General features: G+C 49.1%; 2 protein-coding genes across 3 annotated transcripts in view; one reads left to right on the forward strand and one right to left on the reverse strand.

Annotated features, from left to right (window-relative positions):
- DFFB (DNA fragmentation factor subunit beta) overlaps positions 1 to 2062 on the forward strand; it is a 2777-nt gene extending 715 nt beyond the window's left edge. The window contains exon 3 of the mRNA XM_017831151.1: positions 140 to 2062. Within this exon, the coding sequence (XP_017686640.1) occupies positions 140 to 497 (358 nt within the window). The 3' untranslated portion in view covers positions 498 to 2062. The remainder of the gene's footprint in view (positions 1 to 139) is intronic.
- A 78-nt stretch (positions 2063 to 2140) lies between these two features.
- Positions 2141 to 4778, reverse strand: CUNH1orf174 (chromosome unknown C1orf174 homolog). Of its 2 annotated transcripts, none has more exons than XM_017831227.1 (3): positions 4674 to 4778; positions 3635 to 4120; positions 2141 to 3220 (listed from the first exon to the last, which is right to left on the reverse strand). In XM_017831227.1, the coding sequence occupies exons 2-3, from the start codon at positions 4076 to 4078 to the stop codon at positions 3113 to 3115; spliced, it is 552 nt and encodes a 183-aa protein (XP_017686716.1). In that variant the 5' UTR covers positions 4079 to 4120; positions 4674 to 4778; the 3' UTR covers positions 2141 to 3112. The 2 variants fall into 2 exon arrangements, with proteins under 2 accessions (XP_017686716.1, XP_017686717.1); XM_017831228.1 differs by lacking the exon at positions 4674 to 4778 and adding an exon at positions 4331 to 4581.
- Between the last annotated feature and the right edge of the window lie 8992 nt (positions 4779 to 13770).

Below are 13770 nucleotides of genomic sequence, written 5' to 3' on the forward strand. Positions count from 1 at the left end.
GCTGCTTTGCTCCTGTGCAGATTTTCTTTGTATGGAAGCAAACCCCTCCTCACTGTGTTATCTCTGTCAATTCACTCTGGCAAAACCCCTCAGACCTATTTTAAACGTGCATGTGATGCAAATAGGATTTGCTAAACTAATTTCCTTGGGGGAAAAAAATCATAAACCTAGTTATGGAGAAAGAATTCCAATTCTGCCTGGCTCTGAAAGAAAGATGCAGGCTTGATTACTCTGAAAAAACTCCTGATGGCAATATTGTTTTCTCTTTTGTGTCCCCAAGAATTGAGAAGAAACGTGCTGTTGTCCCAGAACTGGCAGAAGCTGTCAAAACACGCGACGGAAGAGAAGTGAACTGGGAATATTTCTATCAGCTGCTGTTTACCCTGGATAATTTAAAACTCGTACATATTGCTTGCCATAAGAAAACCACTCATAACCTCAGCTGTGACAAAACCAAAATTTACAGAAAGAGGAAGCAAAACCACGAGATTTCCTAGTGCTGTCTCTGGAAGGGACCTGCTACTTTTTGCAATCATGTCAGTGCTGTTGTTTTTAAATAGCTCCAGTTTCTTAAACAAGAACTATTAAGAGTGCCTGGCACGGGACTGGCTGAGTAACGCAAAGCACACACTGATGCTCCCTCGCCTTCCCACTCCCTGTGAGCCTCCCCCAGCTCACACTGTGCTAAGGGTGTTAAAATCCAGCTGTGAGGGTACAAAATGAGCCAGAGGCTGACACTGTTTCCACCCTACCATCTCTTTCTTGCCATGACCAGTGTTGGCACAAAACTTGCAGTACACAGAAAGGAAACCTGGACAAAACATTTCTCACAAACTAATCTGGGGGGGCTCGTACATTCCTGTTCTCTGTAAGCCAAACAAGGAATGATTTAGGACCATCGTTTTGCTCTGTGCCTTTTGCAGGTAGCAGCCAGTGTATTCCAGGAATGGCAAAGGTGATTCAGCAGCAGAGCTGCCACCTCACCTGTGCCAACCTCCTGCCTTCATCCCTGACCACTCCTTTGCTGTTCCTTCAGACGTGCATCTCCCAGAAGGAAGAGCAAGGCCATGGCATAGCTTTGCTTTTCCCACCTTTGTTTGCCACCTCCCCATTGATTCCCTCTTCTTTTGAACGTTTTCTGCCTTTTCAGCTTAAGTTTGCTTGAAGCACCACCAGCAGTGACATCTATAACAATCAAGTTTACAATAATCATGTTTACCTGGTGCTGTAGAGAATATTGATGGGGTAAAATACTTCCTACCTTAGGCAATAAAACACAAATAGATGGGTTTTTACTTGATTTTTTTTTTAAATACCAGCTGATAGCAAGTGAACTTTTAGGGACTGTCACTGTAAACAGTGTGAATTTTTTCAAATAAAAAAAATGACCCCTTATCTGTGTTTGTGAATATGTGGAGGTGCAGGAGTGGTTCATCAGGTGTGATAGAGCATTACAGTCTGAGCACAGGGAGACACGTTTATGGAGCACCAGCTACCTCCTGCTCTGTAAATAACCCAGAAAAGCTCTGTCTCCCCCCATATTGATGCTCCTGCATGGAGCTCCTGCTCCACATGGAATTGTACAGAGATGGTATTTCTGCATGAGCCCCGACTTACTGGGTCTTGGAAGCTTTGCTGGAGAGAGTAGTGATTTACTTAACACACTCAATCCCCTCCCAAACATTTCAGCCTGAAAAGTAAGGAGGTGCATTTTAAATACAGGATTTCTAACTCCACTGCACAGAATTCATCCATCCAGCTTGCTTTCCTGCACTGTTTGACACTGGGGAGGGCAGCACAGCCAGGATCCTGGTGACAAACCCAGTGTCACCTGTGTGGTGCACTGAAAATCCCCATTTTGCAGAGTGAAATGAATGTCTGTGTGTGAAACCCTGCTTGCTAGAAAGAGCCAGCAGCAAACACAGCACTGAAGGAAAGCTGCTGCAAGATGGAGCTGGGCTGGAACCATGAATATGCAATTAAAAATCTGGATTTTTCCATGCTACAGAATTAGAGTGAAAAGAAATATCGTTGACAGAAACAATGCATCAGCTGGAGTGGAAATGGGACTGCATTACCATGCCATGCATATACAATTTGTTTGCCTCACAACTTTTGAATGTTTAACAGGCTCTAGCTGTAGAAATTAATATTTATTTAAACCATCTGCTGATAACATTTTTCCTCTATTTTTAGAAACACAGAAGGAACTATAACAATAAATAACTGGAAGCTTATTGCATAATCACACTTTCAAAGAAATACTCCAACAAATACTGGGTGAATTAACAGTTCCTGGAATTAGCTGAGGTTGCTTCTTACTTTTCAAACATGCAGGGGGGGCTGCCCCACATCTTAGCAATCCATACTTGTTCCTCTGCCCATCAAATCCTCCTTTATATCCACCAAAGCATTTGTTTACAAAATCCCTGCTGAAAATCAGTCTAAAATCCTTAATGAGCTGCAGCACAGCTCAAAGAACAACTTTTACAGCAGCGGGTGGAGGGGGAGGCAGCAACACAGGGTGGGTGTGTGGGGAGCTGACGTGCAGTAAAAACGTGCTGAACTCCCAGAGGTGAACACACTGAACTCACACTGACACCCTGCATTGCCTTTTGGCAGCAGAACTGATTTGTAGAGGTTTAATTGGTCCTGGTTTAGATGTAAACAACCCACACAAGAGACCCTTGTCCCTCTGTACCAGGGAGTCAACCGGCTCCTTTACTACCTGGGTGCCAGAGACATCACAGAATTAAAAGAAGGTTGTTTTAGCATCTTTTCCTTGACTATTTCGAAAAAAAGGAGTGAAACCAAATATTCCCTCTAGATTGAGGCTCAAATTTATAAAAAAAACCCTTGAGAATTTCTATTTTCCCTGGGGTTTTTTTCCTAAATATTAATGGTAAAGTGCTAAATTACAATCTCTTTCCAAATCACAGTCTTTGCCCCAGATAACTGTAGGAATACTGTATCTGCCAATTCCAGCAACACAAATTCTCCTAGTTCTCTCCCTGAGAAAAGGCAAACACAGACACCTTATGTTACTGACAGAACCATTGCTATGTGGTTGCAAAGAAAAAGAAGAAAGGTTTAATTTGTTTACAGTTTGTTGTTAGACAACATCCTCTTCCTCCTCATCATCTTCCTTTGCAAAGAAATGGAGGTTCCTGACTTCTCTCCTGGTCATCGTTGTGCTTGGGAGTGCAACTGCTGGGAGATCCTGGAGGAAACAGATAAAATCATTAAGGAGAAGTCCAATGCAGGGGGGTGGAACTGGATGATATTTCAGGTCCCTTCCAATCCAAGCCATTTTATGATTCTATTAAGAATCAACGACCAGTAAAAAACTATTTTGACAACAGTGCTGCATCACCATAATACAGTTGTGAATGTCTTTACCAGAAAAAAATATCTCTTACGGAACTGGACTAAAAAATCTAAATAAGAAATATTTTACACCTAAAATTACTTTGGCTGGGCAAGTAATTTCATCTCTGATTGAGACAGTTCTATCGGGGGGACAGCGATATAACTCCAGATGTCCAACAATCTGGTCAAGTTTGCCAACAATTTTGAGGCAAATTTAAAGTGGAGCAGAGCCGAGTCTAAAGCACCAACACACTCATCACCTTACCGGCTCGAAATCCCCGAAGAAGCGGTGCACTGGCATGGGCTGGTTGCTGTCCTCATCCGAGAACCCGCTGTGCTCCAGCTGCATCGGCCTCCTGGGGCGATCGGTGTCCTCCGAGCCGGACTCCAGCACACTGCCACAGCTGCTCTCCTCCTCACCGAACACGGGGCGGGGCAGATATCCACCACTGCCCACTTTTAATGGGGTGCTGCTCGACCTCGCTGCGTGTGGCTCCAGAGAAACATCGTGCACCTCTGCCTGCTTCCCTTCGATAGTCTCTGGAATGCTTTCACCTTTTTTCTGTTGGATTATATTGGTGTCTCCTGGATCTTCTGAACCTCGATGCCCATCAGACGCTTTTGGCATTTCCCCCAGTGCAGCAAGGTTTCCACTTCCACATGTGAGTCCTTCCAGTTCTGATTTGGGACTGCTTTTTTCCCATTTCATCCTCTTCGAGGGTCGTTCATCAGCTGCTTTGTGTGACGAACACTATTAGGAAAAAAGACAAGATTCTAAACCTCTCTTGAAATAAATTAAAATACAACCAGCTTATCTCTTTAGTTGCAAGGCTGGATGGGGAACTGAAGGGCTCCATCACACGAGCAGCACCTTGATCCAAATCTAAGAAAAGTAATGAGCAGAAAGTGCACATGAAGAGAGGAAAACAGGTGCAGGCAGCTCATATAAACCACAACATACAGTCCATCACCAGCAGAAAGCCACTTCTCAGAGCATAAACTTGCACCGTACGAGGTTAATGTCTTATCTTAATGTTCTTATCTTCTTAGGGATGCTGTTGATGGACGGACTGTCATCACCCAGCACGGCGGAGCACCACAGCACACCCACTAACAGCCCGCTCTGCGTTTCTGCACAGGCTCAAACAACGAGCCGGGAAGGTGGCGAAGGCGAAGAATTTACTTAAATTCTCCTCGTGATGCTCAGCTTCTAGCAGTTAATAATAAGCTGCAACCGCCACGCTGCGACTGCCCGGCCCCGGGGCCTTCCCCTCACCTCAACCCACCCAGCCCGTCCCTCCTACCGGGCTCGCCGTCTCGGTTTCTTCCCCCGCGGGCTGCGCAGGGTCTGTCGCCGGGGCCCTCTTCACCCCTCGCCCGGGCCGCCGCCGCCGCCGCCGGCGGGGCCGGGCCGGGTCAGCGGGGCCGGGGGGCTCCGAGCGCCGCCCGGCCCTCCCCGCGCCGCCCGCCGCCATCTTGGCAGCGCGCGGGGCCCGCGCTCGCCATCTTGTGGAGCCGCTGGGCTCGCGGGCCCCGCGCGGCACCGGGCACAGGGGCCTGGAACGGCGGGGAGTGAAGTGAGCCCAGAGCAACTGGGCACAGATCGCAGAATCGTGGGACAGTTTGGGCTGCAAGGGACCCCGAAGATCATCCAGTCCCACCCCCTGCCATGGGCAGGGACACCTTCCACTAGCCCAGGTTGCTCCAAGGCACGTCCAACCTGGCCTTGGACACTTCCAAGGATGTCTAGTCCAAACCTACTCTGTCAGTTTGAACCCATTCCCTTTGTCCTGTCACTCCAGGCTCTTGGGAATAGTCTTGCCCCATCTTTCCTGTAAATTCCCGTCAGGTTCTTCCTGACTACCCACTACCCAAAATCTTCCTCACAGCTGCTGCCTGAGGAGAAACCCAACCCCATCCTGCCACAGAGTTCATAAACCTTAGAGATCTTTTGCTTCCCATCATATCTTCCTCCTGGAGCAGCACTCGCCACCATCCAAGATGTGGTCAGAGGGTTATTATTCAGATGTGCCTCTCTCTCGTTTCCACAGCCCTCAAGGGAACAAATTATGTCAGTAACTCAAATCCCCCTTTAACTTCAAGGACTCTGACGGTAGCAGATGAATTTCTGTGTAGCAAAGCGCTCAGATTTAAGTACGCAATTATCCCCCCTGATGTTGCCGGGCAGGAGCAGCGCTGCTGCGGGGAGCGACGGCGGTGCCGCTGCCCTGACGGCTGCGTCCCCGCGATGGGGCCCGCGGGCTCCATCCATCACATTAAACACAGCTCCTTCTCCGGTTAATTCAGTGCTTTGGGGACGCTGTGGGGATTTTTATAATTCTGTCCATCTGAGGGCACAGGAGCTTGTTTCTTTATAGCAGCCATTAATGTTCTTGCTCATCGCAGAGCCATCCCACGAGTCTCAGTGGTACCTGTGCCCCTCCATCCAGCTTGGCTGATTAAATGCTTGTCAGTTCATCCTGGCCTTAAAAACCAGGAGCAACAATTTAAATCGCAGAAATAAGTGGCAAGAATGGGGATATTCAAGTAAGACGTATTTTCTCAAAAGCATAAAATCTCCCAGTTAAACCATGCAGGTCTGGAGATGCCTGCTTATTGTTGTGCAATTTCCCTCGGTGCTCAGGGCCCTTCTCTGCTTTGTTCTGTGGGTGAGATAATTCATATTCTTCTCCGAAAGCTTCTCGACTTGCTCCACTCTTGCAGTGCTGTTGCCTGCAGCCATGGAATACAGATGATTGTTTTTATTAGGCATAGAAAACTTATACTGTCTTGTAAACAGCAGCAGACTAAAACTGGCTGATGAACAGTATTTCTGCAGCTGGAAAACTTGGTGGTTGTTTTAATTTCCACAGCAAACTAAAAATAGTAAGGGAAATTCAATGTTGACAATTCTAATAAATACTTTTAACACCACTGTATGTTTCTTGTTGTTTATGCTGCTTTAGAAAGCTGATATGTACGTCCAAGTGATGAGGAAGCAGCCCCGGGGCTTCTCTGACCCAGCACTGTCAAGGGCTCACGCAGGGTGAGATACAGGGCTACAGGCACCTGAGGCTCTGCAGGTGCTTGAAGGGACAAAGCACCTTACATGGAGCCAGGATGGCAGAGATCTCTCCAGAGCTCTTGTGTCACACTCACCCCATTCTACCCTCTAACCGTGTTGTTTTGGGGGTAGGTGGTGGCAATTTCACAGCTGCAGATGTTGCTGCATTTTCTGAAATCCAGCTGAGATAACAACTGTCACATAGCACAGAAAGCACCCTGGAGAGAGCGTGGATCCCTCTGAGATCTGTCCCCATCTCAGCAGCAGCAGTGTCTCCCGAGTGACTTGAAAGGCGATGTGGGGACTGCCAACAGCCCTCACAGGGAATCAGAGCAGCACAAACTATTTACATTAAACCCACATTTCCACATAAAAGGGGGCTTATTCTCAACAATATTAAAAAGTGGGTTTTATTAGAATCTGTTGTCTAAGCGGGCAGGAAAAAAAAAAAAGAAGGTTTTGTGAGCTCCGTCATTCCTGTGAAAGCTGGCGGCTCCACAGCAGCAGCTGATGAGCTTATGAAGCAGGAAGGGAGAGTCAGGCTGTGAAACTCGATGTGTAAATGAGCTTCTTGCAGCACTTGTCTCTGCGCCTGTCACTTGCACCAGTGTCCCTGTCTGTTATAATCCTCCCAGTTCATTTGGCTAAACACGAGTGACATGCCAGGGACAGCAGCCAAAAAAAATGTTGTCTGTAAACACACTGGCTGTTAACTGTTGAATGCGAGGTCTGTCAAACTGAACAGCCATCCGTCAGGAGGGATGGCCTTTTCCTGCCACAGGAGAGGTGTTTTGGGTTAAAGTGACTGAATTCTGCTGGGGAGAAAGCAGGAGGAGGATCTGCTTCCCAATAACCAGCTTCCTTCCTCCCCATTGCCTCCTCAGCAGGGTAGGTTGGTCTTGTGCTCAAGATTTGAAGGCACAAATTTTTAGGTGCTGTTCCCTTCCATCACACGGTGTTGTCGTGCCAGCTCAGGTAATGTTGGTGAACATTGAGGCTGGACAGGGCTCCGAGTAACCTGGTCTGTGGAAGGTGTCCCTGCAGGGGGTTGGAACTGGACGATCTTTAAGGTTCCTTCCAACTCATGATCCTATGAACTGCCAGCTTTGGTCTCCCAGAGGCACTGTCTCCTGGGAAATTTTCTGGGAGTTGATACCCCATCTAGAACTGAACATTCACAGGCGTCTGCAGCCCTCTGATGCAGCTGCCCAGAGCACCACTGCCTCAAGGACCTTTGCACCACTCACATGGAATAAACCCCTTATTTCCATCACAGAGGAGTGCTTATTCCAGGAGCTGGAGAGCCCTGACACAGAAATCACAGGGAATTTACGGTACATAATGAAACTTTATGCTTGTCATGTGAGAAATCTCTTTGAGTCTTATTTTGGATTTCTTGCAAGTGTCTTACTAAGGACCAAATGTGGAAAGCCAGTATCTGAAGAAATTAATTAACACAACGGAGCTTTGTGAGAAAGAGCAGCAAAGAGGAAACTTGTGAAATTCATTAATGACAAACCTTAAAGGACATCTGAGAACAGGGAGCACAGAGAACCCAGCCCAGGCTGGGGGGCTGTAGTACCTGTCCACAGGGGGCTGTTTGGCACTGGTCTCCCTGTGATGGGGACTGCTGGAGGTGCCTGAGCCCTGCCTGGAGCCCTGCTGCTGGTGGTCAGGTCTCCCAACTATTGATGCAAGCAGACCTCTGGCAGATCCTTCCCAAGGCAGCTCCAAACACTGCCCAGTGAATTCCAAGCCCCCCCGCCCCAGGTCTCCTGCCCTCCCAAAAACCCCCATTGCTCCCAGTATATGGATTTTTAAAGTGTTTCACAACAAAAAATTTCCCCTTACGTTTGCTCCAGGAGACTGATAACATGGATTTAATGATTTACTGGCAATTTAGCCTTGCTGTTAAAAAGCACCAGCCCAGAGAAACCTTTTCGTGGCTCAGTTAAATGGTTGCAGTAACTGCAGCCGTGCGAACAGGCGCTCCCAACCCTCCGCGTCCCGCTTTATGACGTGGCTTTGCTCCAGGGTTTAATGAGGGTTTGATCGGGGTTTAATTCCCGGCCGGGGCAGCAGCCTGGGCTCAGCCGCCGCCCGACGCTGGGGGTCAGTGTGAGACCGGCGGTGGGACCGCGCCGGGCGGGGGCTCGGGGGGATGCGGGACACGGCGGGATACGGGACACGGCGGGATGGGGAGCCCTGTGTGGGCACGGAGGGACAGGCAGTTCTGTCCTGTTCTCCTGGGAGAAGCTCAGCCCCCACCAAGCCTTTCTACCCTCCTTCCAGGGGCTCAGATCAGGGAATCACAGGATGGATTGGGATGGAAGGGATGTTAAAGGTCATCTGATTCCAACCCCTTGCCATGGGCAGGGATACCTTCCGCTAGACCGTTGCTCCAAGCCCCGTCCAATTTTTGCCTGGTTGCTTTGCTGAGGACTCCAGGGACCTGGAACAGTTGTGTTCAGCAGCTCTGAGTGTGCTGCTCCCAGCCGGCACGAAGGAGAACAAACAGCTTCTCCCGGTTTCCTCCAGTCCCCCCGCCCTCCCTTCCCTGGCCACAGGTAGGTGAGCCTGGTCCTGGCATTGCCTCCCTGCCCAGCTGTCAGAGGGACAAGCTGGGAACACGGCGCTCAGCAAGGCGGAACTCCATCCAAAATCCAAGCCCCCAGGCTGCTCTCAGCCTTCTTTGCTTGTAAAATAATAATAATAATAATAATAATAATAATAATGCCCCTCTGTCTTACATGCCAGTGAACATCAGGCTCACCCAGCCACAGCCTAATTTTCCACCAGTGACAGGTAACGTTTGGGTGGGTGTTGTACATTATTTAACAGTGTTTCTTTGGGGAGATAAAAATTCTTTGAGTGAATGCAAGTGTCTTCCCTACACACCTGATAAGGATGGAAGCGGCTGTTTTACACAAGGCTCATTAAAAATAAACCCACCATGTTGATTCCAGCAGCTTAAATTACTTAAGCCTGTGTAATGGGATAAATATTTGATGGTGAAGTTTATTAAATTTCCACCACTATTATGTTACTGCTAAAAATATAAAGGATTCTTTAAAGCCTGCTTGGTGGTCTCCAAAGGGAGATGATTGGAAACCTGACTCAAAACCTGCCTGCAGGGATTGCTTTAGGGATGGGAATGAGCTATATCTCCTTCCCTCTGTCCTCTGCAGGTAACAGCGGATTCTTCCTGCTCCCATCACGATTAGTCAGACCCTGAAAATAGCCCGGGCCAGGCCTGGGGCTGTGGGAGAACACGCTGCTCCACTGGCAGGTTGTACCCACCGAGGGTGGTTCTGCTGCACAGCTGCTCCCAGGCACAGGATGACCCTGAGGGGCAGGCAGGGGACATCCCGCAGGAGGGGGACTGCGGGGCGGCTGCTCTCGAGTGGTGATCGCGTTTGAAGTCTCTCAGCATGTGCAAACTCTCAGGATCACTTTGTCACATCTCCCAGTTTCTGCACCTCGCTGCTCTGCTTGGAACTCAGAATGGAGCAGAAGCATCGTGTGACCTGAGCAATGAACACCTGCACGAGCTGTGCGTGTCCCCCACACCTGGAGGGGACATGGGGCACTCGCTCTGCAGAGCTGGGGGTGTGGGGAGGGCTGGGGTCACCTCTGCAAGCCCTCACAGCCACGCTGGTCCTCAGCCAGCCATACTGAGAGGGAAGTGTACAGAGGGACTGAAAAGAGAAAATCACCAGGATGTTTTTAAACTCTGATTCCACAAAATTTTACCAAATTCTCTCTCATGAGCACTTGCCTTTAAACCCAGCTTGAGGTGAGACCTACCTTTTAGCAGAGCTGTGGCCTGCACCATGGCCCCGTCCAAAAGTGCTGCCCCACAAATCAGTAGCACATCTCGAGCCAGAACGTGGCAGTGAGTTCTGCAGCCCTGAGTCTATAAATATTTCTGTTTGCCTTTGAAAGGATTGCTGCGCAGTGGCACTTTCCCTCTCTGTTGTATAATTAACTCTTGCTCATTTTCTGTCACTTATCTTGTGATAACTCAATACATAAAGTTTAAAACGCCTCAACAATTTCATTCTTGGCATTTAAGAGTCATCAATTTGTGGGCAGATGGGATCTCCCAGGACAGAGCTGGCCTGAGTAGAGGCACAGGCCCACTGGTGATACCTGAGATGGCGAAGGTGCCTGGACCAGGTGGCACCTTCTCAGCAGAGCAAGAAGCCATCAGCATTTTCCTGAAGAGGCACCTCTTTCCCTGGTATCCTGCAGGAGTGGGAATTTAAGCCATTCCAGGAATGTCATCACAGATCAGTAGCTCTCTAAATTAAAAAAGGATAATTAGAGTTGAAACTCCCTGGAGCAGGGCCATGGAACAGGCCACTGAGGTCAGTCTCGTCTGATCTCACAACCTCCTTCCAGAACCAGAGAAAACTCCATCCCAAAAGCACTTAGATTTATTTCCTTTTGCTCTCAGTTCTCGATGGCAGAGGTTACGTGTAAAGAGCTGTAACTGCACCTCAGAGAGGACCTTCTACCAGTGGGGATCCGCAGACAGCATCTATCTTCAAAAGAGCAGGAAAAAACAATCAGAGGAGACATGTTCTGTTCATGCAACAGCAAGCAATATTGTTCCATTGGTAGGAATCACACTAGGACAGCGGCTCCAGTGGCCCGGAGCGCTTACGCATCCCTCCGACTGGGGACTGCCGTGCAACAGGAGCGGCACCGTTATCAGCCCTGCGAGGCCCCAGAACGAACCCAGATCCTCATTACAATCTGTTTAAGTACTTCCTACATCAGGTATTGCCTCCATCAAGCACCACTGCTGATCTCCTGTGTCCCGACTCTTCTGAAGCAGGTTTCCCAGGAGCAGCTCCGTTACATGATGCCACAGCTCTGAGTCATCCCCCACCTCTGAGCAGGGCTGGCTGTGTGCCTCTGCCATCCACACCACTCACATCCTGTACAGAAAATGTCACACAACTGTTCGGACACTGTCCCATGTGTCACAGCTGCTCTTCAGAGACTGATTAATCATGTAAGCGGCGAAAGCCTTCAGCTGGCCACTCCTGCTCCAGCAGCGACTTTCCAGGGCTCTTTCCTGCATGCACTGGTATTGCTTAAAGCTTAAGTGAGTCAGAATTAGGTGCAGCCCAGGAAGAGGGCCTGGGGCTTCTGGTAACACTGCCATAGAGCCAGAAACTTGACTGCCATGTCTTCCCATCCCTCTCAGTGCCTCTTCCCACACCCAGGGCACCGGGTTGGCTGGTGTTACCCCAGTCCTCCCAGATTCCAGGCAAAGTTTGTCCCTTGGTTTCTTCTCACCATTGTCTTGGGGCCTTTTCTTCACTACATAACCCTTGCTGGTTATCCTTTTCAGCTAAAAATATCTGCTCCTCACATGTTGGTCTGGTGGGCAGGAGCTGTGGCTGGCGTGCCGGGGATGTTGTTTTGACACTTTGATTTGATGCGAGGACACACGAATAGAAAGCCACCAGTGAATAGAAGAATAAATCTATATGTTCCTTCCTGTCACTTCAACTAGAAAGCAAAGCCGGCAGCTTTTGCTCTTTGGGGAATCTGAGATTATTTGGACAAAGGTTTCCCTGTGGGTGGCACACTCGCAGGAACAAAGGAACAGGGTTCACAGGACGAACAAGTGTCCTGCAGCCAGCACGATCAAAAGCGAGCCCCGGAACTGTGTGTTGGGCAGGAGAGACTGAACAACAATCAGGTGCACAAGAAACCCATTCAGAGAGAGGGCTCTGAGGGAATGGAAACGAGCGTTGGCTCTGCTTCATCTGCAGACAATAGTGATGTTTAAGGAGAAGCTGCTACCCTCGGTGTGGCTGTGATTTTGTTATCTTGGTTAATAGGAAAAGAAGGAAAGCCCAGAAAGGCAGTGGGTAACTTACGTGTGCCACAGTGGGCACAGTCTCCTTGGCATACGGATTGAATGTGCAGACTGCAGCCCTCAGCTGCCATGGAGCTGCTCTGGCCCTGGTGGGAGCCTGGCCCTGTGCCAGCTGGCGTCCATGGCAGGGTGATCCTCTCTGTAATGGATTTCTTCCAGCGAGGGAAAGCAATGCAGTGCCCCGTGTTGCTCACACACAGCTGAGCACCGTCTTCTCCTCCCCTCTAAGCTCTCCAGAGACAAGCTGCTCCGGCCAAGAAGTCAGAAGGCACATCAGGAGCTGCTCCAGCCGTGGATTGTGCTGTTCCACAGGGACAGCACTGTTTTTAACACTGCCAACGTTCCTGCTGTGTTGCCAAGGTCAAGCTGCCCACGCTCCATGTGCAGCTTCCCAGCACTTGACGTGCAGTGATGCCCTGCATTTACAGCTCCACAGTTTTCAGCACTTCATACTTTCAGTCACACTCCTGCACAGGAAATGGGAAAATTCCTACATTCTGTCTCCATGCTCAGTAACCAGGGAAGGAAGAACCCCTTAAGAAGTGCCTAGGTTGCATCTTTGGGAAGCAGAACTGTACAGGTGTGCACCTCCATAAATATTGCAGAAAGGAGTTTATTAGATTCTACTAACATGGCAACTGCTGCATTACAGATGCCGAAGATTTTGGAACCAAGCCAACCACCAGCTTCCCAAGGAATATTTTATCACTGTTGGGCTGTGCTGAGTGAGGATTCTTCTCCTCAAAGCAGCGAGAGCTGGGCGGGAGGAGGAGAGGGGCCACCGCAGTCAAGTTGAAGCAATTCTTTCTTCTGTAGTTTAATCCTCTTCCCTCCCCTTGATACACAGTTTATTTAATTGCAGACACAGAATGCATTGCTTTCTTGAGGGATTGTGGGAGAATATTTGTAATCCAGGGGCTGTAATTGAACTCAGTAATAATAATTATACTTCTCTTCATTAATATGTCTTAAAGCTCATTACAAACTATTTTTGTGCCAGCATCTTTGCCAAATCCCTACAGGGTTGGAGATAACTTTTTTATTCCAGTACAGCAGTGACTTTAAGGAGTGTTCATGCTCCTGCTCTTGCAGGGCAGCAGCAACAGCCAAACCCCTGAGCTCACTGTGGAGGGCAGGGAAGCACGATCCCAAGGGATATGAGGAATTGGCTGACGTGGTCCAGCTGGCCAGAGGCTGACCTAGGATAAAGAACCCCCAAGGTTGGTGCTACCCAGCCTGCAGCACCTTCACCGCTCCCCACTGGGGATGGAGCACCTCTCTTATGAGGAAAGGCTGAGAGAAATGGGATTGTTCAGCCTGGAGAAGACTCCAGGGTGACCTAATTGTGGCCTTCCAGTAACTGATGGGAGCCAACAAGGAAAGATGGAGAGAGACTATTTCCAAGGACTTGGAATGACAAGACAAGAGGGAATGTCTT

This window comes from Lepidothrix coronata, unplaced genomic scaffold (assembly GCF_001604755.1).
Source record: "Lepidothrix coronata isolate B3197 unplaced genomic scaffold, Lepidothrix_coronata-1.0 Scaffold188, whole genome shotgun sequence".
Classification (NCBI taxonomy): Eukaryota; Metazoa; Chordata; class Aves; order Passeriformes; family Pipridae; genus Lepidothrix; species Lepidothrix coronata.

Bases quoted from the DNA above. Each gene is read 5' to 3' on its own strand.
- CUNH1orf174 (XM_017831227.1), bottom strand. From the start codon at position 4,078: ATGAAATGGGAAAAAAGCAGTCCCAAATCAGAACTGGAAGGACTCACA. The intron at 3,221-3,634 runs GTAAGGTGATGA...TGTTTCCTCCAG, and splicing joins TCTTCGGGGATTTCGAGCCG to GATCTCCCAGCAGTTGCACT.